This window comes from Molothrus ater, chromosome 10 (genome assembly GCF_012460135.2).
Source record: "Molothrus ater isolate BHLD 08-10-18 breed brown headed cowbird chromosome 10, BPBGC_Mater_1.1, whole genome shotgun sequence".
Classification (NCBI taxonomy): domain Eukaryota; kingdom Metazoa; phylum Chordata; class Aves; order Passeriformes; family Icteridae; genus Molothrus; species Molothrus ater.
In genome coordinates this window covers 4,691,837-4,719,308 of record NC_050487.2, presented here as the reverse complement: position 1 = coordinate 4,719,308, position 27,472 = coordinate 4,691,837, and the positions used below count along the sequence as shown (strand labels likewise).

At 51.1% G+C, this 27,472-nt stretch overlaps 3 protein-coding genes across 3 annotated transcripts; 1 reads left to right on the top strand and 2 right to left on the bottom strand.

The window, feature by feature from the left end:
* Positions 1-198: 198 nt before the first annotated feature.
* On the bottom strand, positions 199-6,227 carry PIGX (phosphatidylinositol glycan anchor biosynthesis class X). Its single transcript, XM_036389238.1, has 6 exons — positions 6,159-6,227; positions 5,472-5,535; positions 4,930-5,062; positions 3,589-3,802; positions 1,016-1,116; positions 199-768 (listed from the first exon to the last, which is right to left on the bottom strand). Exons 1-6 carry the CDS (start codon positions 6,223-6,225, stop codon positions 625-627), a joined length of 723 nt encoding a protein of 240 aa, XP_036245131.1. The 5' UTR covers positions 6,226-6,227; the 3' UTR covers positions 199-624.
* Positions 6,228-6,425: 198 nt separating this feature from the next.
* Positions 6,426-9,968, top strand: CEP19 (centrosomal protein 19). The gene is given in 4 exon segments (XM_036389219.2): positions 6,426-6,519; positions 8,262-8,368; positions 8,371-8,422; positions 9,117-9,968. Coding segments are annotated over 4 exon segments (585 nt in total). The 5' UTR covers positions 6,426-6,455; the 3' UTR covers positions 9,479-9,968.
* A 3,749-nt stretch (positions 9,969-13,717) lies between these two features.
* Positions 13,718-16,022, bottom strand: NRROS (negative regulator of reactive oxygen species). Its single transcript, XM_036389109.1, has 2 exons — positions 15,909-16,022; positions 13,718-15,676 (listed from the first exon to the last, which is right to left on the bottom strand). Exons 1-2 carry the CDS (start codon positions 16,014-16,016, stop codon positions 13,718-13,720), a joined length of 2,067 nt encoding a protein of 688 aa, XP_036245002.1. The 5' UTR covers positions 16,017-16,022.
* Between the last annotated feature and the right edge of the window lie 11,450 nt (positions 16,023-27,472).

Sequence of the window (27,472 nt, the reverse complement as noted above, 5' to 3'; positions counted from 1 at the left end):
GCTTTGGCAGCACTGGGGGAATGGTTGGACTCAATGACCTTAGAGGGCTTTTCCAGCCTTAATGACTCTGTGATTCTAATTAGGCCAAGAGCAGCCAATCCCTCAGAGTCATTAGGATGGGAGAGAATATTGAGGTGTCCCAGATAGGCACAGAATGTATCTTCACAACTTCATACATAACCCATCTGCACAACAAGCTTAAAATTCAAAAATTTTAATGACTCGATGATGTTTTTCCTACTTAATAACCAATCCCTGAGTGAAGAAATACAAACACCTCTGCAAGAGGCAGAACTATATTGGAAGCAGGTTCTGGGCCAGGAGGAGGGAAGAGGAGCCCCAAACCCACTCCTGATTGTTGCCTCATTGCCCACAGCAGTGCTTTCAGCTTTTTGAGGTTTTTTCCTACTCTCCATCTGCTTTGGATATTGATAACACACCCAAAATGTTTTGTGGGCTGTGAAAGGCATTTGTAAGCATTATGAGCCAAAGGAACCATAATCCATTATGGGACCCTGGCACCCCCTAAGAGATCACTAACAGCAGAGCAGGATCCATCCAGAGCCCAGTGCAATGTGCAGTCAGTTGTGCTGGAGGGAGCTCAGCCATCCCACATTCCTCAGGTCACTGTGAGAAGTGTCCATACTTGCAGGCAGCAGCCAGGATCAGGCCAGAACAGAGCCCTGTGGTGAGCAGGGTCAGGGCACACACCAGGGAATTGTGCTCTCTGAGCCCCACAGGAACCCTCAGCATTGATTCCTCATATGCCTACAAAGAAAAATAAATATATAACACTCATTTGGCCAGCTGTTTCTTTTTGACAGGATGAGGAACCAGAAGAGCAGCCATGCTAAAGAGCCAGAAGACCACAATCCCTGTAAACACAGCAGAAGGGCGGAATGACCCCCACTAAAAGCCAGTCAGAAAGGGAAAAAGGATTAAAAATTAATCCAGAAAGGTGTTAATCCCAGCAAAAAGGCAGCAGTTGTTAAAAAGAACCAGAGGGAGAACTCACAGGTCTGTGTTTTGTGGTGTGCCACTGACAGGAACTGTTGGTGTCAGATGAGCAGGGAGTGTCCACTTCAGCAGGTTCCCAGCACTCTGCAGACAGCTGACCTAGGGAAAGCATTCCTGCATCACCAGGAGCCAGGCAGGATGAGCAATCAGCCTGCAAGCTTTTCCAAATAAGAGATTTTCCCCTACAACAGCTCAACAGAATCAGTTCCCTGGGAGCCAAGTGGTGAAACACCTCTGCATGGCCAAAGTGACACTGGGCAGTCTGTGCAGTGGACTTTACAACTCTTCCCTTCCTGATACAGGAGGAACCCAAGAAAGAATCTCACCTGTGAGGTATCTTGGCCCTTCTGTCCTTAACAGGGCAAAGAATTCCTGGTTAGCCTGCAGACCCCTCAACTTTAGCCATGTAGTTAGAATTTCCCCCAAAATAAGTAATGCCATTTCTCTTCTTGGCCTTCTGTCAGCACATAAAAGATCTCCCTTCCAATACTTCAAATGCCTCCCCATTAATCATTAATAATAAATATTTTCCTGCTTATAACTGTAAATGTGCCAGGAAGATTTAACACCCCTTTTTTAAGGGACCAGGTAGTCCTGCCTGTCCCTATGCTTATCCAGAAAATTATTGCTCAAATTATGCACAAGTAAAGAAAAAGGAGTTGAAAATCATGAGTGTGCTTGACTTGGCAGGAATGATTCTGTGAAGGGACACAAAATTTGTAACAAAAATATAGGATTTCATTGTTCACATAACTTGAAATACTAATTGTAGTGGATATTAGGTTCTTGTTTCACCAGAGTTTGAGACTCCAGCCATTCCAAGCTTTAGGCACAGTTTCCTACATTCTCCCTTTATATAAAGGGAATGCAGCAACAGTGTCAGAAGCCATTTGAACACTTTGATTACTATGAATAGGTGACAGTGGCTACTGAACACACCCTGCACAGCTCTAACTGCCAAGAGAAAAGTGGTCAGAGCAGGGGGCCTTTGGCAAACCAGGATCATGACAAACACAGGTTGTGACAACTGCCACATCTTCCAGCTGGAAGACCCCAATCAGCACAGGGATACAATGGCAGCAGCACAAGACAGAGCAACCTCTGACAAGCCCCTGCCTTTGGCCAGGCAGCAGTACTCAGTGAGAAAGACCTTTATCATATCACAGAGGATTCACAAGAAGAGGATGGGAGGTCACAGATCAGCAGTCATATAATGCCTAAAAGGCAGGCTGACAGTGAGGCACTGCATGGGATTTTTTTTCCATATCATTCGGGCTAACCAGCCAAAAAGGAGCAGGAAGGAACCAAAAATTCACAGAACTTCAAAACTCTCTCAGCAGTGCAAATGCATCTTCACAGTAAGCACAGAACAAGTGAAAGGTGTCAAGGAGCTCAGTGGGGTGCAGAGGGAAGGCTGAAGGGAAAAGGATGCTAGGAAGTTGACCATAAGGGTTTCTCCATTCCCTCATCATCCAGAGGACCGCAGCAGCCTTTTCTAGTCCAACTTCCTCCTCAAGGATCCAGTGCATCTGCCTCTACCACTTCCTCACCTTCCAAATTCCCTTGGCTTTGGTTATAAAATGTGGTTATAAATTGGGGAAATAGGATCACCTGATCAAATTCTGACAATTGGAATGATGCTGACTTAAAAGTATCCAGCAAGATAATCTTTATCATGTTCCTGAAGGAGAAAAGTCTCTAGATTTTAGCATCAAAAGGAAGAAAGGTCTTTATCAGGGCCATGCCTTCTGCTTATGTTCACTACCAAGAGCCCCATCTCAGACACAACTGTTGGAATTCAGGACATCCCTCTGGCTGTCCTGGACTGCCAGGACCCCTGCCAGGGGGCTCAGAGACCCTGGCACAGAGCCCAAGATGCCTGTGATTTTGATTATGACCCATGGAGAAAATTACCAACCTTATATGAAGATCTGCAAGCCATGACAGTTTAAGTAGAATGATAGTGAATTTATCACGGGGTGAAAAACAGATGTTTGGGGTTTATAGAATGGGGGCTCAGAGGGCAAGATGGAGGGATCTGGGTGTGTCCAGCCTTTCTCCTTCTTCCTCTTGGCCTCCATCTTCTGCTGTGATGTTGGCACTTCTGGATTGGTTTAGAGCAGAAGCTCATTGTCTAACATAGGTGATAGGTATTGGAAAGTAACTGCAAACATTGTACACATAACTTTTAGTATAACTTCACTATTATTCTACCTAAACTGTTGTGGCTTGCTGATCTTCATCTAAGGTTGGTAATTTGCTCCACGGGTCACAATCAAACCCACAGGTGTTTTGGGCTCTGTGCCAGGGCTTCTGAGCCCCCTGGCAGGGGTCTTGGCCGTTCTGGACAGCCAGAGGGATGTTCTGGGTTCCCATAGACAAGAGAAAGAATTTTATAGATAAGACACAATAAACAACCTTGAGACCAAGAAATTAAGAGTTCTGACTCCTTCTTCAAGCGCTGGGCTGGGAAAAGAGACTTTCAACGCATCTTGGGGTTACTGTAACCAGCTAGAGACCCCAGACACAGCCAGATTTGGGACTGCCCAAGAGCACCCATGAGGATCTCACCGTGGCAGCAGCAGAGCAGCACCTCAGGGCTCTGCAGAGCCACCAAGGCCTGGTGTGTGGCCCGGGCTGGGCGGTGGTAGCGGGCGTGCACGGGCACGGCGCCGCGGAAGCAGCGGGAGCAGCGCGCCTCCGGCTCCAGGAACAGCAGCAGCACAACAGCCTTGGCCAGGTACTCAGGAGCCTCCACGTCTATAGCATCAGGGAATAGCACTGCCTGCAAGCAGGGAGAGACACAGCAGTGGTGGTGATGGAAATCAGAAAGTGCTTCCCCCCCCTCGTTCTGACACTGAGAGTGATTCTGTGGTCAGGATGATCAGGTTGGGAATTCCTTAATTCCCAGCCTTAAGCTGTTCCAAAATACCTTTCCAAGACTGTCCTCAAGGAGTGTGGAGAAAGTTCACAGTGCCACTGTGTCTACAGCCAGACCTGTGAGGTGTCAGCTCAACAATGGTGCCCACAGCCTTTGCACCCATGTTTTAGACCAACTAAGCACCTAAGCAGATAAGAGCCACAACCTTTGCACATCTCTCTAATGTGAAGCAAAGACTGGGCAGCAGCACAGAAAGCTGGGATGAAAATGAAGCTGGGATGAAAACCAAAGGAGCTGGGAAGCTCCTCAGTCCAACCACAGCACACGACTTAGAGCTCACCAGCACTTCTCTGGGCGTTTCTGTGGTGGTGTTCACAGGGGTGCCAGGATGAGGGAAGAGATGAGAATCTTGGCTCCATGTTTCAGAAGGCTGATTTATTATTTTATTATATATATTATATTAAAACTATACTAAACGAATAGAAAAAAGGATTTCATCAGAAGGCTAGCAAGGATAGAAAGGAATGGAATGATAATAAAATCTTGTGACTAACTAGAGTCTGAGACAGCTGGACTGTGATTGGCTATCAATTAAAAACAACCAACATGGACCAATCAAAGATGCACCTGTTGCATTCTACAGCAGCAGATAATTATTGTTTTTCTTTTCTTCTGAGGCTTCTCAGCTTTTCAGGAGAAAAATCCTGGCAAAGGGATTTTTCAGAAAATATCATGGCTACCGGTTTCCCTTCCACCTTCTGAACTCCAGGCCCTTTTACCACAGCTGCTCATCTGGGGCTACGAGAGGAGCAGCAGCTCCCTGGTACATCCCCTGTGTGTGACAATACCAGCAGCACCAGGGGATGCCAAGCAAACTGGGCTACAAGGAGACACCAGGAAGATTATATTGTTTGGCACCTCCTTCCAGGAATAACCACCTTGGTTCAATGAGCCAGATAATGAGCAGACATTCCAAGTCCCTGAGTCCTTCCCTGACTCACTGCCACATCTCCTGGTGCTGGGGCCATTACCTTGGTCAGGTTGTGCTGCTGCAGCGTTGCCAGCTCGTAGGGATCCACGTAGATGCCAGGTGGCAGATGCACCTGAGCTGCCACTGCACATCCTCCTGCATCCTCCCCCAGCTCTACCTTCACCAGCAGGTCCCTTCAAACAGCAACAGGAGCAAAACATTTACACCCACACTTTCAAAAGTAGGGCACAAGTCCCGTGAGAGACATTTCTCAGAGGAGATGAGATCTCACACTGAGTGCAACTCATTCTGATCACATTTCCCTGTCCAGCCTTCTTAACCTCAACCCCACATCCACGGCCAAAATGAAGTTTCACTTCTTTGTTAATGTCTCAGAACCACCAACGGCCTCCACAAAAGCTTTAGAAAGGGGCCTCCTATTTTCCCTCCACTACAGCTGGTTAATCCCTTGGTGCTGTTAATACATTCCCAGGGATCATGGCCCAGGGAGTTGCTACAATTCCACATGAAAAGAAGAGCAGTTTCTTCCAACAGACAATCCTGGGGCACGTTATGGTGATGGAGGGCAGGGAGAGGACTCACCTGTGAAACCCCTCCTTCAGCAGCTCCTGTGTGACAGAGGTGACCCGACAGGCTGCCTGCACATCTAAGGTGACACAGAGCCGACAGTGTAACAGCACAGCGACCACAGAGGCTGGAGAAGTTTTATAACTCACAAATGCCTCATCTGCAAACCCTCTCCCAGAAGAAGGGAAGCAGTACTTGACTGTGACCAAAGAGCAGAAGAGCTTTCTTGGTTCACTGGCTGAGCCATAGTTCCCAAATCCAGAGTCACAGGATGGTTTGGGTTGGAAAAGATCTTCAAGCCCATCTTGTCCCAACTCTCAGCTTTGGGCAGGGAGGGATCCCCAAGACCAGGGTGCTCCAGGTCTGTCCTTCAACACCTCCAGCCACAGCTGCTCTGGGCAACCTGTGCCAGGGCCTCACCACCCTCACACGGAAGAATTCCGTCCCAATATCCCATCTAACCCTGCCCTCTGGCAGTAGGAAGCCATTCCCTTTGTCCTGTCGCTCCATTCCTTTTCCCTGGTCCCTCTCCAGCTCTCCTGGAGCCCCTTTAGGCACCGGCAGGGACTCTGAGCTCTCCCTGAATCCTTCCCTTCTCCAGGCGGAACACCCCCAGCTCTCCCAGCCTGGCTCCAGAGCAGAGTGGCCGGACCCCTCCCACACCGCGCTCCTTTCGCGGCGCGGTTCCCCGCGGGCACTCACGGAGGGCGCAGAGCAGCGCGCCCAGCCCGGCCCCGACCCGCACCGGCCCCCGCCGCCCGCCCGCCATGGCGGCCCGCTCCTCACGGCCCGCACGGGCTGCCCCTCGCGCCGCCTGACCGCGCGGGGCCCGCCCATCCCTTGCTCTGCCGCGCCGTGATCCGCAGGCGTTGATGAGGGCAGCCCGAAGGGGGCCTTGAGTAGAGGGGGCCTTTACCGCCGGGCCTCGGCGGCGGCGGCGGAGCCATGGCAACCGCCCGGAGAGGCCGGACCGCCCAGGGGGAGGAGCGGGAGCGGGAGATGGAGCTGGAGGAAGAAGAGGAGGAAGGAGAAGAGGAAGAACCGGGTTTCTGCGCCCCCCGAGGTGAGGGGACGGGGCGAGAGTGTAAGGGAGACAGGGAGTGCCTGGAGCAGGGCCAGCGGAGGCTGTGGAGGAAGGGCCTGGAGCATGTGGGTGCCCAGGAAAGGCTGAGGGAGCTGGGGCTGCTCAGCCTGGAGAGGAGCCCCAGCTGAGAGGGGCCCTCAGCCCTGGCTGGCCCTGGCTGCAGGGAGGAGCAGAGCAGGGCCGGGCTCTGCTCCAGGCCCAGCAATGGCACCAGAGCCACGGGCAGGGCCTGAGCCCAGGCAGCTCCACCTGGACATGAGGAAGAACTTTCCTGGGCAGTGCCTGAGCCCTGAACAGATCCCAGAGAGGGTGTGGAGTCTCCCTCAGTGGGGATATCCCAGAGCTGCCTGGACACAATGTGTGCCATGGGCTCTGGGACGGCCCTGCTGGAGCAGGGAGGTGGCACCAGATGGACTCACTGTGCTCCCTCCTGCCCCTCCCAGGATGGGCCCGGCTGGGAGGGACCAACCCAGCCCTGCCCCGCTGCCCCTCGAGCTCAGAGCTCGGGCTTCGGCCGTTCGTGCGGCTCAACAGCGGCTCTGAACGGCCCCAGCCCTGACCCACACCCGGCTGTGCTGCCGGAGCCGCCGGTGACGCCGGCAGGGAAGGGCTCAGCTCGGTTACCGGGAGATCCAAACGCTCTTTGCCGCAGATCCGAAGAGCTGCTCCCGTTTGTGCTTCTCATCTTCGTAGAATCCCGGAATGGTTCGTGTTGGAGGGACCTTAAAGCTCCTCTCGTTCCAGCCTCTGCCATGGGCAGGGACACCTTCCACTACTCCATGTTCCTCCAAATCCCCACCAGCCTGGCCCTGGAAATTTTCACTATTAAGGACATTACTGCATGTTCGAACTCTTTCCTATGTGATTTTATACAAAGGAGGAAGTGTTTCCAATTCTGCCTCAAAACAGCTTTTCAACATTAATGCGATTTTTCTTGATGTGGAGAAATACATTGTTTTTTGGGGGTAAAATATGTTACTTTGCCTTACTACAGTCTGGAAATCACATTCTTGTTTGACATATTTTCACTCATTTAAAACCAAATTTTTCTTTGGTTTTAAACCAATAAAAATATTTAAACCATTAAAAACATTGGGTTTTAACCAATTTATTTTATTCAAAATAAAAGTAACACCTGCACTCAGTGCTGCCCTCTGAGCTGGAAAACAGGATCTGCAACTCATTTGGATTTTTAAGTCCCCTCTAATTTAATTTCATAATTAAATTAGAATAGGTTTTAAGCCCATTCTGACCCAAGCCACTCCTGACAAAAGGAGCACCACTGAGTGTCACTGCCATATTTTCTGGAAAAATCCCTTCACCAGGATTTCTCTCCTGGGAAGCTGAGAAGCCTCAGAGAAAAAGGAAAACAACATTATCTCATTTGCTTCTCCTGTGTTTTGCTGCTTTGGAATGTGGTTGGAGATTGTTTATCCAACGTGTGAATTGTTTTTACTTAATGACCAATCACTGTCAAGCTGTGTCGGGACTCTGGAAGCGGTCATGAGTTTTTCATTAGTATCTTGTTCTGTAAGTATCCTTTCTCTATTCTTTAATATTGTTTTAGTATAGCATTCTTTAATATAATACCATAAAATAATAAATTAGCCTTGTAAGAACATGGAGTCAGATTCATCATTTCCTTCCTGCCACAGGGTACCCCAGAAAATACCACAACTGAGAGACTCTGTTCCCTGTTTTCCTTTTTCCCTGTTTCCCAGGGACAGCTGCTGGGGACTCTGATGGAGCCAGGATGATTTTCAGTGCACAGAAATGTGGGGTCTGCTTCCAGCCTCCCTCCATCATCCTCATCTACAGAGACAACGTCCAGACAAGACTCGCCAGCGCATCATGCCCATCAGGAATTTCTCCAGGTTCTCAGGTGAGGGGCATTCCTTCCTGAATGCATTCCCTCCTGTCTGCAGGAATGAATTCACTCTTTCCTCCAGCTGCATGCAGAGGAGCCCATTGGTAGCAGCACACTGAGTGCCCTCCCAGCACCCTGCAGGGAGAGGCTGTGCTGGGGTTGTAGTAAATCAAAGGCAACTCCGACATTGGTGAGGGAGAGAGAATGATGCATGACTCCATCATCAGAAAGCTAATTAATTACTTTATTATATTGTACTATGTACATTGTATCTAAACTGAATCTGCCATGCACTCACAACTGCTTGCACTGCTTAGAACTGCACTCATCTCTGGTTCTCTCGTGACTGTCCCGTGACAGTCTGACACACACACACACTCTTGGCCCTGATAGGCCACGGGAACAAAACATCCTCACTTTGAGTAAACAATTTCCATATTGCATTCTACTTCGGCACAACACAGGCACAGCAAGTGATAAGAATTGTGTTAAGTTCAGAGAATGTGAATCTCAGAAATCTTTGAGAAGAATTGTGCCTTGCTTTTCTCTGTGAAGAGAAATGTGGTAATGGGGTAATGTTGCCTCTCCCAGGAGCCCACATTTCAGTGGCTCTCTGAGCCTGGAGGGTTTGGAGACACCCCTGTGGAGGGTTTGGGAGGAGGTGTGTCAGTGGGAAGAGGTTTGTTGGAGCTGTGTTGGCTCTCCCCAGACTGCTGCAGGGCTGCTGAGCAGCTGAAGAACAACCCTCGGCACAAGCCCTACCTGGAAGGGGTCTCGCTGCGCCAGCTAGAGAAGCTCTACAGCTTGCTGAGAGATCATCTGGAAGGACAGAGCCTGTCTGAGAGCTTGGGAAGGTACCACCACGAACACACCATTGACCCAGAGGAGGATATGAACAAACTGGACGACAAGGAACTGGCCAAAAGGAAGAGCATCATGGATGAACTCTTCGAAAAGAACAGGAAGAGGAGGGATGACCCTGACTTTGTTTACAACGTTGAGGTGGATTTCCCACAGGATGAGCACCTGGAGGCCTGTGCTTGGGACACGGAGTCAGATGAAGAAATGTGATTCCAGACAAAGACAGGATGTTCAGAGACAAGTCTCAGTGTCCCAGCAGAGAGAACAATGTCACCATACACTGGCTCAGGAGAACCCAATGTGCCACAGCAATCCCAGGCTTAAGTGAGCTTTATTTAAGAAGCCAGACTTGATTAAATGGAAACTGCATAGCTGAAATTGTTGGCTGGTTTTAGTCTTTTTCTACATAAAAGAATTTTGAATTATTTAATCTTTCCATTTTTTACATTTCAGTCAGCTTTGGCTGAAAATGAGGTGTTAAATATTCATGTCCTGAGGACACTGTTAAAGCTGTACTGTACAAATAGGGTGATTATTTTTGCCTGCTGGGAAGTTAAATATGTATCAGTCATTCTGGATAAATCAACTCTGCATTGAGAATATTACTCTCACATTTCCCTAGCATGATTAAATCTCTAGTTTTATCTTACACAAAAATAAGTCCTTACATGTAAGAGAATAAGAATATCTTGAAAATGAATTAGTCTTGAAAGTACTTTTGAAAACACAGTCATTTCAAACTGCTGAAATGGGATGATTGGATCCTTACACTCCTGGGTGATGCTTCCTCATAAGTGCTCAGTTCTGGGAGAATGTGCTCAAAGTATCTGAAAAACCAGAGTGGTAGAAGGTCAGAGGCTGGGGATGGTTCTAGAGTAAGACAAACTCGTCCTACTGAAGGTTTTAATCCAGCTGTCTACCTTTGCTGGCCTCTACTACATCAGTCCTGCTCTCATGTAATACCTGGAGGACTAAGATTAGGATTCTTTGGGAAATTTTACAACTCCAAAAGCTTCCTGGGTTTTGGCTTTCTGAACCCAGGCAGCTGTGAGGACTGAGGGTGAGATGGGCCTTCATCCCAAACTGAGGGGCCTCAACACACTGCTGAAATAACTAAGAGGAGTGGCTGGAGGAGCAGCTGGAAAAGCTCTCCTCCTACACCCCAAAATGAGTCACTGCTGTGAAAAACATGGAGCAAGTGTCAGTTAAACCAGAGTGCTTTACTAGAGAGGACAAGGGAGCTCACACTTGGCCAAGGGGGTCTTCAGTCAGGAGAGAAATGAAAGATGAGGCCTCACTTGCCAAAATTTAAAAAAATGTAAAGGCTGACTCAGCTCTCCCAGGACAGGAAAGGGCGTGCAGGGGTCTGGCACAGGCCTTGCCTCAACAATTGCAACGTAACAACACAGAAAGATCTCCACTTGGGAGGGAGAGGGCCCCTGGGAATTTCTCCTCCACTTCCAGCCTCCCCCAGCTTCATCCTGCCCAGGACATGGCCTGTGCCCAGCCCCAGGCATGGCCCCCTCTCCAGTGAGGGCTACATGAGGCCAAAGGAGTGCCTGGATTGTGAGGTTCCTGCTCCCCATTCCTCCAGCCCAACCCAGACCTTCAGCAGGGAGCCATACTGGTCTTCCCAGTTTGGGATCCTCTGGGAACATGACAGGAAGGCTCTTGACAGCCAGCTTTAGATCATGCATAAAGACATGACATGGGACAGATCCCAAGACAGTCCCCTCAGCAGCGTCCTGGTGAGCACATCCCACGAGCCACAGCCCTCTGCACTTCACTCCCACCGATCCTGACCTGCCTGGCTGCCCACCCATCCTGGCCTTGACAAGTACAACTTGTAGGCAGAACATTGTGGGACACTGTGTCCAAAGCCTTGCTGAGGCACAGGGAATCCACCACTCTGCCCTTGCCTACACACTCATCTATTTCATCCTGAGAGGAAAGGTTGGGTCATCCTGAGGGCAGGTTGGGCAGGCATAACTTAGCCTCAGCAGCCCATGCTGACTTCTGACTTTTCCAGCCACCCTCTTTTTCTAGAGCTGTGCTCCAAACAAAGAACATTCCTTCCATGGGTTTCCCAACACGAGGGTGACTGCTCTGTTGCTCTCTGGGATGGCCTTTTGGCTGTTACTGAAGCTGGGTGGGACCCCTGGGTTCTCCAGTCACCAAGACCTTCCCTGATCACCATGGCCTGGCAAAGATGCTGAGAGCAGCTTTGTAAGGACACCTCAGAAAGTGGAATCTCCTCTTGCTGCCCCAACATCCCCTCACATCACAGCTCCAAGTGAGCCATGGCCTTCCAGGCAGCATGAGGGAATGTTGAATATCCCCATCAGCTCCATACAATTAAGAATCCCTCCTTCTTATCCATGCCCTGGGCAGTGCCAGGTGCCTGGGTTCCTCCCTGTGTATTCTCCCACAGCTGCACCCCGTGCCAGATGGAGCAGCAGCATTGGCTGTGGAGGTGGGGAAGGACACACATCCCTCTCAGCTGTGGAGGTGAGGAAGGACACACATCCCCCTCCAGCTGTGGAGGTGGGGAAGGACAGACATCCCTCTCCAGCTGTGGAGGTGAGGAAGGACACACATCCCTCTCCAGCTGTGGAGGTGGAGAAGGACACATATCCCTCTCCAGCTGTGGAGGTGAGGAAGGACACACATCCCTCTCCAAGCCCAGCCCCAGAGAGAGGGGAGCTCACAGGGGCACCCGCTCACCCTGCCAGCAGGGAGACACCAGAATGCAGCTGGGGGACGGTGTAGGGATGTATTTATAGGTCACTGCTGTCCCCCGGAGTGCAGCTTACAGGCAGAAGGGTTGAAATAGGCTGAGGGATTCCCCACTTGGGGCCTGCTTTGGTTTTGGCTATTTCAGTCTAAAACTGGGGCAGAAAGCGGTCATTTCCCAGCCAGATCTGACAGATGGGTCTCCAGAGCCTGTACTGCTCTCAGCCCCAGTGGAGCTGCTGGCTGGTCTAGCAGGGTCTGACCCATGCATTTTCCAGCCTTGCACAGCCAGCAGCCACACCAGGCTCCCCCATGAGCCCAGTCCCACACCTGTGCCTGGGAAGGGTTTGCCCTGCTGCCAGCCTTGGCTCCCCTGCCTGCACCATCCCTGGCATCCTCCCAGCTTCAGACCAGCCTTGGGCATCTCCCTCCATCACCTTGCAGGACAACTCCACCAGGCTTGATCCCCAGCACACCCCATATCGCTGACTGAGCTCACCCACACCCAGGCAGGACAAGCCCCCAGAATTCCACTCCAACCCTGCTGCACACTTCCCTGTGCCCTGTTCCCATTAAACACGTTTCACTAGAAAAATCCCAACAGTGCCACAGGAATAAAGCCACTCCTGTTCTCAGAAGGGCTTTTGAGTTAGCACAAACCACCATCACTTCTCCTTTCCCCTCAGTGACCCCCGAGGAGCAGAGCAGCACTTCCCCAGGTAGTGCTTGCTGCTCTGGCAGAGGCAGAGCTGCTGTGAGCAGAGCTGGGTGGAGGAAACCCCCGGGCACTGCCCGCCAGAGCAGGGCTTGCAGAACAAGGAGGAAGGATTTCTCATTTCCTTTGTATGTTTAATCCAGCAGTCACTGGAGAAATATAAATCCACGATAAAATATCACTGAGGGATGTAATTTACTCTCCTGCTTTTCAATCGATATTTCCTGTTGCTACAACTTGGGCTGTTTCTAATGGACTTTTCTAGCCGAGACTGTGACTTAGTGGAGAAACAACACCCCAAAATGTGTCTTTGAGCCCTGCTGACAACGCTTGTCTTTATCAGCACACCCACATGGTGCATGAGCAGGGTTGCCTGCAGTGCTGGCAAGAGCAGCGTGGAAAGCTGTGGCTACAGAGACCCTTCTCCACAAGTGATGTTTGCTCCAGCCTGGGGCACTTTATGGAGGCTGGTTGCAGATCTGGAAGACTTTTTGAGTTGGCTACAGGTGGGAATAAATAAAAGGAACTGCTGGAAGGTCAGGGGCAAAGCAGTGCTGGAGAAAATTGTCACAGAATCCCAGAGTGGTCTGGGTTGGAAACAACCTTAAAAATCCATCTGGTTACAACACCTTCCTCTAGATCACATTGCTTCAAGCCCACTCCAACTTGGCCTTGTACACTTCCACACATGAGCATTCAAAGATTTTCTGGGCAACCTGTCCTTTCAGCCAAGGCGTGTTTGATGTCATGTCCACCCAGCTCTCACCAGCACCAGCTGAAGGTTTCTGCTGCAGACACGTTCCTCGAGGATTCCCAGCACTCCATCACCAGACACAGCTCTCACCCTTCGGTACCATGAGGGCAGGAGTGGCAGCTCTCCCAGCACCTCCTGTCCTGCATCCATCAGCTTTCCATCTTGGCCACCTCGGAGGGGTTATCACCTGCACTCCTGACCACCCCCTATTATTGACTCTTCCCAAGCCCTTCCTCTTCCTCAGCCACTAGTAAGGGCTGGACACCCCACACCGATTTTTCACCATTTTCAGCAGCCTCTCCTTGAGCATGAGGAAGACAACCACGAAGGCCACCAGGAGCGTCAGGCAGGTGGGCAGAGCCAGCACCAGGTAGAGCAGCTCCATGTTGGCCGTCTGCCATTGGCAGCTCTGCAGGACGGGCTGGGGCAGCGCGCCGGGGCTGAGCGCGCGGGGGCCGTGCCTGCAGGTCACCTCCTGCCTGTCAGGGACATGCAGGCCCTGGGCCTGCTGCAGGGCGTCCCACCAGCCCAGCGTGCAGCAGTTGTAGGGGTTCCGGCTGAGGTAGAGCTCCCGCAGGCTCCTGCCCAGCGGTGCCTGCTGTGGCAGGTTCCGCGGCAGGGCCGGCAGGCAGGTGTCCCGCAGGTCCAGGCTGCGCAGCCTCAGCGCGCCCAGCCAGGCGGGGAACGCGGCCAGGCAGTTCCCAGAAAGGTCCAAGCGCACCAGGCTGCTCAGGGCAGAGAAGTCCGTGGTGGAGGAGAGGCTGGTGTTCCTCAGAGACAGCACCTGCAGTGTCAGGACGAGGTCCTGCAGCCAGCCCAGGTCCCTGGACAGCAGCTGGCGATTGTCAGAGAGGTCCAGGTGCATCAGCGATGTCCCCTGGAAGGGGCGGCCACCCATCCCCTGCAGACCACAGCCAGCCAAGGAGAGGTGGCTCAAGGTCTCCACGCCCCTGATGTCCACGCAGGACAGACTCTGGGCCTCACCTGGCTGGGGACAGAGGTCAACCCGGTTGTAGCTGAGGTCCAGTGTAGTGATCTTCCTGGTGTGGGTGAAAATCCCAGGAGGAAGAGCCTGCAGCCTGTTGGAGCTGAGGTTGAAGAGCTGCAGCCTGGGCAGGATGTCCCCAGTGCCCACCTTCACCCCCAGCTCCACCAGCTGGTTGTGGCTGAGGTCCAGCTCTGTCAGCATGGCCAAGGGGTCCTCCTCCGACAGGTGAAATGCCTCCAGGCAGTTCTGGTTGAGCTTCAGGTGGGTCAGGGAGGGCATCTGGGCAAGGAAATCATCTGGCAGGCCCCAGACCTCGTTCTGGCTCATGTCCAGGAGGTGCAGGGAGGAGAGGTTGCTGTGGCAGAGCTCATCCCAGAGCCTGACCGTGGTGATGTTGGTGGAGTTGCCATCAATGATCAGGAACTGCATGGTGACATTGGCCAGGGAGGTGCCGTTGGGGAGCCGCTGGTAGAAGCTCATCCTGTTGTCCTGCAGCAGCAAGGAGTGCAGCTTGCTCTGCCTTGGCAGCACAGGGAAAAACAGCAGGCGGTTGTGGGACAGGTCCAGCACCTCCAGCTCAAAGAGGTCATCAATTTCCATGGTCAGAAACCACTCAATGACATTGTTGCTGAGATTGAGCACCCTGAGCTGGGTCAGGTCAAACCCCACCAGACATGGGAGGTAGTTGTAAGCTAAGTTCAGCCTCTGCAGCCTCTGCAGCCCTTCAAAGGCATTGTCAATCTCAAAGATGTAGTTCTTCTCCAGGTTCAGCTCCAGCAGCTCTGTCAGGTTTGTGAAGGTGGACGAGTCCAACCTCATGATGATGTTCCTGGCCAGAGACAGGGACTCCAAGGAAGAGATGTTCGAGACTAAAACTGATACCATGTCCTCCCTGAGCTGGTTTCCAGTCAGATCCAGCATCCTCAAGGCCGGCAGAGCAGAAAGAGCAGCAGCTGTCAGTGAGTAGTTGGTGAAGAGCAGGTTGTCTGTCAAGGAGAGCACCTCCAGGCCTTGGCTGCTGAGGAAGGCACCAGGCTCAATGAGCTCCAGCCGGTTCCTGGTCAAGCTGAGATGCCAGAGCTGGGGATACAGGAGCAGGGAGGCATTGCCCAGGACCTGGATAGTGTTGTCATCAAGAAACAGCTCCTCGGTATCACCTCGAAGGTTTCCTGGGATGGAACTCAGCCATCTGCCAGTGCAGTCCATGATGCTCTGCACCTGAAGAAAGAGGAGGATATCTAACACCACCTGGGAGGCAGGAGATGAAGAGGGAGCAGTCTGGGGAGCACAGGAGGGGGGGAGGAGGTGGCTCTTTGCTTGTAGCCTTGGCACACCAGTCCGCTCCAACCAGTAGCTGGGATGGAGAAGGTCTGGAGATGCTGAGCTGCCTGGGCTTTGCCAGGCAGGACCAAGCACTCAGACGGGTGAGGGTTCACAAGAGAGGACTTACAAGCTCACAGCCCCCAGGAGATGATGCCCAGGCTGCATCCATCCTGCTTCCCCATCCCACTGCCAGGAGGAGAAGAAGCAGGGAGAGACCAGGGAGCGGGGCCTCCATCTCAGTGGCGGCACTCCTGTGGAGAGGGAGGCAGAAGGGAGGAGGTCAGGAGCTGCAAACTGTCCACCCCAAAAGCCCCAGGTGATGCTGCCCGTGGAATAAGGGGCACAGAGCCTTGGCACTGAGCCCACCCACCCCTGCAGAAGCCCTGGTGGGGCTCCCCCAGTTTGGGGAAGGGCAGGCACGGGGGTGGCAGCACACAGGGGGGAAGGCACCATCACTGCTGCACAGCTGCTCGTGAACGCCACTGAGCTGCATCCTTCCAGCAGGGTGTCCCCCCAGCAGGGCTCATGTGCCCCCTCTTGGCACCAAACACTCCACCAGGGGACACCAGCCCACCCCCCCACGTCCCCCCAGTGCCCATGCCTGCCTGGGACCCTTCCAGGGAAGCAGAGGCTCTCCAGCAGGAGCTGGCCCATCACTGACCTGGTGGGAGCGGAGCTGACGGCATTTGCATCTGGGGAAAAGCTGAAACTCAGGCAAATGAGCAGTGAGGGCTCAGCCAGTGTTTGACACACAGCACTTTCACAGCTGCCACTGCATGAAGGAGAAACAGGGTTATTTTGGGCAGCCCAGGGAGCCAGAGCCTCACAGCACAGAGGGAGCAGGGCATGTCCTGGGCTGTCTCCTTCCTTGGGACAGCCAAAGTGTTGAGCTGGTGCCTTATCAAAGCAGGATTTATTTCTCTGGGGGACATGGAGAGGCAGTCCCCTTTCCCCAGGCTGCAACAGACACACAGCACCTTTCACCCTCTCAAATCCTTGGGGTCCAGCAGCAACTCCTACCCAGGCACGGTGGCAGGAGAGGAACCCTGCTGTCCTGGACCTCGGTCCTTGCTGCACCCAAAGAACACAGTTTTGGTTCTCTGCAGAAACTCCCACTTTCCTTCACCCACCTCAACCTTCCCCAGCTTCTCCCAACACCAGAAGCACCTCATCCTCCCAGTGCTCCCTGGAGCTGGTGGGATGGCACCTGGCCAGGCGGGAGAGGAGGCAGCAGCCCCAGCAGGAAACCCTTGCCCGCAGCCCTACACCAGAGCCCACATCCAAGAGCTCTGGGAGCTGCCGGGCTGCTCCCCACGCTTCACACCAACCCCAGCATGAGCCCACGCAGCCACAGCCCTTCGAGCACGGCTGTTGGTGACACACAGGTCCCCAGACGGGCTCAGGAACCCCCACGCTGGGTGTTTCCCCCAGCACAGGTAAGGGGTGCAGTTACTCACCGTGTGGGCTTCGGCACGCTCCATCCTGCAGCCCCTCAGCTGCTCTCAGGGGGTCCTGGGGACAGGGCTAGGGGTCTGTGTGCCACCCTCAGGGTCTGCGTGCCACCCTGGGGGTCCGTGTGCCACCCTCGGGGCCGTGTGCCACCCGCCCTGCGGCTGAGCACCAATTTAGGCTTTGCGGAAGGAGCGACGGAAGCTGCAGTCACATGGAGGCAGCGAGCGGGCCCTGCTGCTCTGCTCACTGAGCACAGCACTCCCTGCACGGGTCATGCACTCACTCACACCCTGCAGGGAGGAACCACGGGGCCCAGCAGGCAGCCAGGGTGTCACACAGCTCCTGGGGACAAGCCTTGCATGGTGACTCCTCTACGCAGCTCCAGGGGTCTCAGCCCACAGAGATGATGACCAGGGTGGTTCTGCCCTGCACAGCCACGCCATCACTCCTGCAGGATGGAGAAATGCCACCCCTGCATGGCATCTATTGTGTCCCTCCAGACCCCTCTTGCCTCCAACCCCCAGCTCAGGTGTTTGAGAGGAGCCAAGGGATGTGTGTCCCATGGGGGAAGAAGGTGCTGGTATTTCCTGTTGCATCAGCCAAGCTGGACATGTCCTATGTGTTGAGTCTCCAGTAACTTTGGGAAGCCAGTGCCTGTCCCTCACATTGTCTAAGTGAGATTCAGGACACTGCTATCCCCCTGCTCTCAGACCTTTGGGTGTCCTGGGGCTACTGGGGATTTCAGCAAACCCAAGTCAGAGACACCCGGATGCAGTGACCTCCTGAGCGCTAACCCCGGTGTGAAAGTCAGCAGAAATGGCTTTTCAGGAAAGAAAGATCCACATTCCCAAGGCAATATGCACAGGGAGGTCCCCTTCCTCCTCAGCCCCATCTACCCCTGCTCTCCATTTCCTCACCCCATGCCTCCCCCTTCCCAGGGTCCTCACACACCCCCAAGTCCCCAGCAAACCCAGCCTCTGAGGAGGAAAACTTTGCCCAGATCTACCCAGCTGGGAAAGGGTTCAGAACTATGGAGAAAGGATCCAGCCCTGCAGCAGGACCTGTCTGGGATCAGCAGGTCCATGCTCTACATGCCACATGTTCCATGGTGCCCATGGGATATTTGCAGAGTCAGGAGATGAACTGCCAGACCACGTGGCCCCCAAACTCCTGAAACCAGCAAAAATGACCAGGGAGATCATTTTCTTGCCTTCCCCCTAAATTTCATTTCTTCTCTGGAAGGAGGCTGACCTCTTCCTTGTCACTCACAAAAAAGCCCTGTGGTTTCATTTCCTCCATTTTCAAGGAAGTTTGATGTATAAAAATCAAGAAGGAGAAGAGAGAAGCGAACAGGAGTTGGCAGAAGCTCACAGAAGGGCAAAATTCCCATGGCATTGCTCAAGGGCACACAAAAAGCTGAGAGCAGCTGATAAGCACAAATTCCTCACCCAAACCCTGCCAGGAGCCCACACTCAAACCCCTCACCTGGTGCTTGGAGACACAGGAGCTGGCAGAGCTGTAGCACCTGGGTATCCTCCACCCTCTGGATCAGGAGGCTCTGGGAGACCTTCTGGTGGATTCTGATGGATTTGGGAGGCTTCTGATGGATTCTGATGGATTTGGCAGGCTTCTGATGGATTCCTTTCTGTGGTGCCACCCTCAAGGTGATGCCCTGGGGGGTCAAACAAGCTTCCTCCTGCAGCCCAGGAGGAACTGGGAGACAAAACAACCTCCTTCATGCCCTGCTTTGCCCCCAGCCCATCCCCAAAGCCAGGGCAGTGCAACCCCCATCCCCAGCAGCTCCAGGGGCTGGCAGAGCCCCTGCAGGGCCCATCCAGGTTTTCCCCACGCTGCTGTTCCTGGAAAGCAGCCCCACTTCAGGGCTGACCCCACGGCTCTGTGCTGCTGCTGCTCTTCACACTTTCCCCACATCCTGCAGCCGGATGGCTCTGAAAAGGTCCTGAAGCTGCTGTTGGGTCCCCTCCTTTTCCTCCCCTCACACCCCCACCCAGCCCTCTCAGCAAGGATTTGATGTGTGCTTCGAGAGGGGGTGTGAGAAACACCAATCACTTGGTTTTAACATTTTAAAAGTTTCATAGTAATAAAATGGTTATAAAAATAGTCATATAATTAGAGTAATAATAATTTGGACAATTTGGATTAGGACAATATGAGACAATAAAAACAAAGAGTTACAGAGAGTCCAGGTACCTCTTTCTGGGAACATGAGCCAGAAAAAGGATCCACGTTAACAGAGGATTAACCCTTAAGAGCAATAACCTGTTGCATATTCATACACCTCATACATGATGCATAAATTCCATTCAAACAAAAGATTCTGTCCTGTCAGTTTCAGCTTCTTTCTCTTAATCCTGACAGCACCAGTTTGTTTCTTCTGATAAGTGAGCAATAAATTCTCTTTCTCTGAAAGATTTAGGTGTCCTATGGCTGCTATCTCAGTGGGAGTCCCTCGTTCCTCTCTTTTAAAAAAAGTATCCTACAGAGCATAGTTTCTATTTTAACATTATGTTATAACCTAAAACTATATTTAACACACTACTTAAGAGAATTAATACAGCATTAGTTTCTAACACAACTCATATAATATTCATTTTAATATTTGCAAAAAGCCAATCATAAAACACGCATTTTTCACAGGGGGTAATTTATTATTTAATACCAGCACAGGGAAGGGACAGGGTTTGAGCTGCTCCTCTGATCAGCCCTTCAGGAAGCTCCAGTGCAGCTCAAAGGCACGGGTGGGTTAAACTGAAGGAGATTCAGCTGCCTGGAGCCATGTCCAGACGTGCAGCTGCAATTCCTGCAGCTGTAGGAGAGGACTGGGAATCCCCTTATGGTTTTACACCCAGTGAGCTTCTTCTGTTCCTCCCCCCTCCTCCTCCTCCCCCAATCTTTTTCCCTTAACAGCCTTCAAGTTGTCAAAACCAGCCCAAGGGCAAAGCTGTGATAAGAGGGCAGGTTCCCTTCTGGTCTCTCCTGGAATGCACCCAGCACAGGACACAGGAAAGGGGAAACTGCAACAGGAAACAGCAGCCCCATCACTGAGCATGTGTTTTCCTGCAGGAAATGTGATTTATTCCCAAGTGGAAGCAGCAGAAGGGTCACTCATGGTTCACTCAGCAGCAGGACCTGTTGAGTGGGGGAAAGGGGAAACAGGAATATTTCTCCATGGGCTTCCTTGACTCCCAGTGGGATGGAGAACTGGCAAGAATTTTAAAAATGGTTCTGCAAGGGATGATGGTGCAAAGCATTGTTAATTTAATTTATTTTATTTAATCACCTCTCAGGATAAAACAAGCCTGAGATGTCCTGTATTTCTGGAGCTGCCAGCAGCAGTAGTTGCCTTCAATTTAAGAGGAAACATGAACACAAAAAAGAAAACAGAATTTGATCCATGGGCAAAAGGGAAAAGCTGAAATGGACAGCTCGCTGCCTGAAGCTTAAACTTGAGCTCTGGAGTTTCATCTGGCTGCATTTCCCAAAGGGAATTTAACCTCAGGGGTAGCCAGGGATGTGTCCCATCCCAGGATGGTGCATTGCTGACCAGGACTGTGGGCTCAGAGAGCTGCAGCAGGGCTGGAGCTCTGCAGGAAGCACAGCTCCTTTGGGGCAGTTCCTGCAGGGCAAACCAAGGGACAAAAACCAAGGATTTGTATTCAGCCTCAAAACCAACTTTTCCCCAAGCTGTGCCCAAACCACCTCCCTGCTCCTTTACCTGGGTCCGAGGAAAGGCACGTGCCAGCTCTTACATCTGTCAGTAAAGCTCCAGGCTCTGCTTTTGCAGTGACTTGTGTGTCTGGGAGCCCCTGGAGCCCCAGCACCTCCCTCTGGGAGGCCTCCATGCCACCCCCTGCCATGGGCAGGGACCTTCCTACAGCCCAAGCTGCTCCAAGCCCTGTCCAAGCTGGCCTTGGACATTCCAGGGATCCAGGGGCAGCCACAGCTGCTCTGTGCCAGGGCCTCACCTCCCTTACAGCCAGGAATTTCTTCAGCATATTTCCAGCTGTCAGCAATCTCCTAGCTCTTGCCAGGTTTTCTGATGGAAAGCAGGGCTCAAAGAAGGCTTCTTTGAAGCCAGGAGTAGTTCTGGGTTGTTGTGAGCAGAGCCCTGGGCTGGCTCAGCCACCCTTGCAGCATCACACTGGCTGCCAACACCAGAGGAGTTGGGGCTGTGGGAGATCAGGAGGAGAGGGAGGCAAAAATGCCCCCAGACTGACAACATGCAACAAGCCTACAGGGATCCAGGTGAGCTGCAGCAAAAACAATTGGGAAAAATCATGTCTTTGGGCTTGGAGGACATTTGGTGAAGGATCTAAACACCGATCAGGATCCCACCTTTGACCCCTCAGTGCCCAAAAGGTGCCCATTTCTTCTGTGGGACTCAGAAGAGAGGGAGGAACAGGATTAGTGGGAGTCAAACCCACGTTCCTGAGAGCACAGGGTGGGAAGGGGAGAGGGATTTTTGACTGAACACTGGTATGGATGCCTGGGAGAGCTGCCTGCAAAGGGAGTGGACCTCCATCTGCTGAAGCCTCAGAGGGCTGTGGAAGGCACCAGAACTCACCCAGCCTTCACAGTTAGCACCAACATCTTCATGTTGTTTTCTTTATTACCTGTTTATTAACAGTTTGGTTTCTCAGATAAGGGTGATGTTTTTCATTTCCTCAACAACTGCTTTTCTTGCACATGTAAAGCCACAGCAAGGACATTCAGATATTCACACACAAGAACAGGTTCTAAAATCTGCTGTTAACAGCTCTGGCCTGGCATTACAGTGCTTAACACATCCCTGTTCCAGTGAGCCAGAGATGTGTTAAGCATCCCTCTGCTTCACCCTGATTCCTACAAGCAGCTACGGAAGAAATAACAATTGATGATTCTTGATGGATACACTCATCATAACAAATGATGAATGTATCCATAGCAAGGAAGAAGACAAGGCTGTCAGCGTGAAAACAGATTAGAAAGGATACATGAAAATTTTTGTAAGCTAGACTACGTGCCTAAGTAGATGTGTATAGGTGCCTTATTAAATTTCTGTAAAACTTTTGCCAATTATATTGACGTTAATTGCTTTGCACCAATGAATATAATAAGTTATTGTGATGTAGTTAATTACTTAAGATCATGCTTTGTTAAGAGTATATTAAGCTGGAGAACACACAGAATAAAAAACTTTTTTCTTCTTGACCCAGATCATGTGTGTGTGTCACATCCAGCCTAACAGTGACATTAGCCAGCACTGGAGGGCTCTGTCCTGAGATGGCTCTGTGGCTCGGTTTGGAAAGACAGGAGGCTGCTAAGGAAGGCAGGAGCCTCCCCTGAAATGGAGAATGTAAACCCTCCCCACTCCTCCGAATTGCTATAAATTTTAAATTAAGGGGCTCTCAGGAAAAAAATATGGAAGCAGGAAATAGCAGTTCTTTAATAGGGAAGAAAATAAAAGGATAAAATAAACAATGCAGTACACTGGAACAACACTGACAGAGTCAGAACCCAGCCTGACACCCTGCGGGTCAGGGTGCTGGCAGCAGTCCCATTGCAATTGTGGCTCAGCCCTCCTGCAGTGTCAGGGCTGGTTCTGCTGGAGCAGGAATCCTGTAGAAAGGTGCAGTCTCTGCCTCTGAAGATCCAGGGGAAGAGGCAGCTGCTGTTCCTCTGGGAAATCCAGTGGAGAAGCTGTGCTGGTGTTCCAGAATCTCCAGATTATATCCAGGTAGGAATGCTTGGCTCCTCCCTCTGGGCTCACATCTCCCAATGGGATGCTGTAGTTCTTATCAGCCATGCAGGGACATTCAATAGCTGCTATCAGCAATGTCCCCTCCTGAGGGAGGAGTGATTGTGATCACTCAGAGAGAGAGATAAGGAAAATTGCCCACTTGACAAGACAGCAGCCGTACAGATGGTAATAGAATACATCTTGCCTTGCAATCTGGAACACTCGGTCAGTGGCTGGGCCACAGCCCCTTCCCAGACCCCATGCAGGGGGTGAGGCTCTGCCCAGTTCCCTTCGCACAGGCAGGTCCAGCCCAGGCAGCTCCATCCGTGGTCATGGCTCTTCCTGCTGGGGCTGTAAATGAGGAGGAAGCGGCTGCAGAGGGAAAGCTGCAGCAGGGATCTCATTTCCCCTGCCCCTCCCTGCAGCACTCCTCGCAGCCCTCACCCTCCTGCTGTTCCCAGACTGGGGTCTGGGGGCTCCTCAGGATCCACATCACGAGGATGAGGTGAATTTCTCCTGGGAGAGCAGGAGAACATCTGGATCTCTTGGTCCCCAGAGTGCTGTGGTATTTTCTGGGGTCCCCCGTCGTTGGAAGGAAGGAAAGATGAATCTGACTCCATGTTCTTAGAAGGCTAATTGTGGGAATCTACAAAATTAGAGGGTTTTGGGAAAGCTGCAAAAGGCAGGCTGCAGATACAGCAGAACTGTGAGTAGAGCTAAAGCAGCAGGCATGAGATAGGTCAGCAGAAAAAGTATTTAAACTGTAGAAAAGCAAGGGCAAATAGAACAATGGCCTGTGTATTAATGCTTGTCTGAATAGCTCTCTAAGCTGCAGAAAGTTTATCTAGCAAGATATTAGGAAGGTTGAAACTTAATAATGGAGCTCTGTGCGTTGAGGCTTACAAGCAGGTATTGTATTGGAAATAAGCAAGCATTGTTTTAACCAAAGGCACGAGTGCTTATGGTGATTGATAGAATTACTGCCAATGTGCTTTTGCTTTGTGTGATTGGTCAAGAAGCTTATGAAGTAAGTTGTAACATTAAGTTTTTTGGTCTGCTGCCTGGAATGTGAGCTGCTGGCATCTTCCCATTGTCATAATCATGCAATGAGACTGATGCTGAAAAATAAACAGCTCGAAGCACTGTCCATAGCAGCCCCGTCTTGTTCGCGTCTGTAAATAGCCCCTGGCCGGCGTCACTAATTCATTAGTTTATGGTCTATATTATATTAAAGAATACTAAACTGAACTATACTAAAGAATAGAGAAAGGATACATGCAGAAGGCTTAAAGGTAATAATGTAAATTCGTGACCCTCTCCAGAGTCCCGACACAGCTTGACGGTCATTGGCCATTAAAAAAAAAATTCACCTGTTGGATAAACAATCTCCAACCACATTCCAAAGCAGCAAAACACAGGAGAAGTAAATGAGATAATATTGTTTTCCTTTTTCTCTGAGGCTTCTCAGCTTCCCAGGAGAGAAACCCTGGGCAAAGGGATTTTTCCAGAAAATATGACAGTGACAGAGCACAGCATGCAGCAGGATGTGTTGGATGCTGAAGCAGCAGGACCTCGTATTTCTGAGCAGCTGGAAGCCAAGTGCATCCCCTCCCTTGTGATCCAAGATAGTCCAGATGCTCTGGAGAACATCTGCAGGAGAAGCCAGTGCCCAAAGTCAGAAAAGACCTCTGATCCTTTGCCAAGAGTGGCTGTGGCTGCCCCATCCCTGGAAGTGTTCCAGGCCAGCTTGGACAAGGCTTGGAGCAGCCTGGGACAGTGGAAGGTGTCCTTGCCCACAGCAGGGGGTGGGACTGGATGGGCTTTAATGTCTCTTCCAACCCAAACCATCCTGTGATTCCTCCTAGATCTCCTCAGGGACTGGAAAGTCCCAGAACCAGGTTGCTTTCATCTAGTTTGGACTTGGATTGCAGTTAGAGCTGAAGGAGCTGCCCAAGCTTTTCCCACAGGATTGCCAAACGTGTGGATAAATTGACCTTTGTTGTACTGTACAATAAAATAAACCACTGAAAGCAACAAATCCCCCTGACCCAGCTACCCCAGTACATTAACCAGTCTTTTATCACAGAATCATGGAATGGTTTGGGTGGGAAGGGACATTAAAGGCCATCTTGTTCCACCCCTGCCATGGGCAGGGACACCTTCCACTATCCCAGGTTGCTCCAAACCCCTCCAACCTGACCTGGAACATTTCCAGGGATGGGGCAGCCACAGCTGCTCTGGGCAACCAGAGAGGGAAGAATTTCTTCCTAATATCAAATCTCAACCTCCTCTCTGTCAGTTTTCAGCCTAAAACTCTCAAGACTGGAGACTGTAAGTCACCAGAAGGAGAAGGTTTGGACAAGTCACTGCTGTGACATCATTCAGGAATGCAAATTTTGACCAAAAAAAAAAATAATACCCCCATCTGCAGCCCCACAAACTCCCTCCCTGCTGCCTTTCTGCTTAAGAGAAGTGAGTAATTCAGTCACAACCCCAAAGGGAAGTGAAACTCTCTCAGCTCCTTGCAGAGCTCAGCATGTCCCACCCATCTTCCTCTCTGGCCACAAGGGCCAACATCCCTGTGCCACAGCCTGGTGTGCCAGGCAGACCTGCTGGAAGCAAATGCACCCTACAAAATTCTCTTTTCTCAGCTTTTCAGCCATGGGACACAGCATCCCTGCATTTCTAGCAGGCTTCCTGAGGGACCAGGACAAAGCCTCTCTGTGGGTTTTGGGTTTGGAACTCGCTCTAGCACCTAGGACATATCCCTTGGTCTTGGGTAAGAAAACAGGAAAACTGCCAGGATATTTCTGTGGGGTTTTAAAACAAACTCAAACATGTGACACCAGTGTAACAGAGGTGACATCACTGCTGTATCTGAAATGCCATCTCTGGGAGAGACTGAAAGCAGCTCCAGCTCTCGGTCGGGGACCTGAATCAGCACAGGAGCACAGGAGGGGGAGGTTCAGGCAGACTCAGGATCAATATCACATCTCCCTCTGCTCTCCACCTTCCTGCCAGGAAGAGCAGCTCAGCAGAGTCACATCCCAGAGCTCCACAGCACTGTGGGGTGAGGTGGGCACTAAAAACCACCTGGTTTCCATCCTGCACCCTCTCCTGAGCCCCACTGATGTTCCAACTCTGATCCACTCTGCTCATGTTGATTATTTACCCAGGAATAGATCAAACCTTATGCTGAAGCTGAGATAAAGTCTTTTGGCTGCTTCCAAAGCAAGATGCCACCCTCCAGCTCTGCTCTTGCCCAAGAGCCTGTGGAAGGGGTCAGGTGCCCAGTGTCAGATGGGACCTGGTGTGAGGAAAGTGGCGTCTGTCACCTGAGCACAGAAAAACAAACAGAAAGCCATCAAAGAAGCCCAAAAGGTGATTTGGGACTGGCAAAGGCTGTACAGCCTGGTCTAGTGAAAGGTGTCCCTGCCCATGACAGGGGCTGGAGCTGGATGAGTCCTTTCCAGACCAAGCCAATCTGGATTCCACGAAAAATGTTAACCCCTGCAGTATTTGAATGCAATAAAAAAGCATTTTGACCAACATCCATTTTCCTTACTAGAAGGTTTGTGCAGCACTTTATAAAGCCACACATTGGGGCAGGCAGAATTTACTCTCTTAGATTGCTATTTAAAAGTGATGGGATATGGCTGAGTTCTCCTAAGCAAGGGAAGCTCCACATTAAAATAAAAAAGTCAAAATAAATCAAGCAGACATGAAACCACTGCAGGTAGCTCACACCACACCTGCCAGTGCAGGCATGAAGGGAAAATCCCTTCAATTCCTGACTTGGTAAAACTGCAGAAGAATGAACAACACTTGTAGCATACGAGTTTATTTTCAAAATTCCCTTTCAATAACTCTGATTTTTTTTTTCAATTGCAATGGATTTTTTAAAAATAATCTTTTGCTGATATCACTATTTCTTCATCAGAAAGGCCTGAGGGGAAGAAAACCAAGTCTTGGGAAAAGTGGACCTTGAACAGCAAATCTGACATTTTGCTTGAGCCTCTCAAATCCCTTTCAGTCCTTTAAGGTGATCTTGGAGTTTTGGCTCACTCTGGTGTCACTAAAAATAATTTTCTGAAATGCAAATATTTGCTCAGCCTATTTCAGGACGCAGGGCTCAAATGAAGGAGTGAATTTTAATAATTCTATGTCCATCACCCACTTCTGTTGAGGTTTTTTAGTTTGGTTTGGTGTTTGAAAAGAACAGGAAGTAATTGTTAAGGGGGAAGGTTCCACATTAAAAACATTTATTGTACTCAGCACTTGTCTGAGCACAGGTCAAGGCTCCCACAGCTTTGCCCTCTCGTGGGCAGATGGGAGAGTTCCTTTGGTAGTCACACAGCCTCACCCAGCTGTAGGAAAAAACTGCTTAAGGGATGAAACAGCGAGTCCAGCAGGAAAAGCTTTCTGTGGTCATTCACTGCTTCATTCATTTTTTCTTTCAATCATACTTTAGCACAAGGTGGGCTACTGTCACTTACAGA

What these genes read in the sequence shown, in the direction of transcription:
- PIGX (XM_036389238.1), bottom strand. Translation starts at nt 6,225, where the DNA reads ATGGCGGGCGGGCGGCGGGGGCCGGTGCGGGTCGGGGCCGGGCTGGGC. An exon ending in AGCAGCACAACCTGACCAAG is followed by an intron (nt 3,803 to 4,929) that starts GTAATGGCCCCA and finishes CCCTGCTTGCAG; the next exon opens with GCAGTGCTATTCCCTGATGC. An exon ending in GCTGCTCTGCTGCTGCCACG is followed by an intron (nt 1,117 to 3,588) that starts GTGAGATCCTCA and finishes TGCTTTCCCTAG; the next exon opens with GTCAGCTGTCTGCAGAGTGC.
- NRROS (XM_036389109.1), bottom strand. Translation starts at nt 16,016, where the DNA reads ATGGAGGCCCCGCTCCCTGGTCTCTCCCTGCTTCTTCTCCTCCTGGCA. An exon ending in CTCCTGGGGGCTGTGAGCTT is followed by an intron (nt 15,677 to 15,908) that starts GTAAGTCCTCTC and finishes CTCTTTCTTCAG; the next exon opens with GTGCAGAGCATCATGGACTG.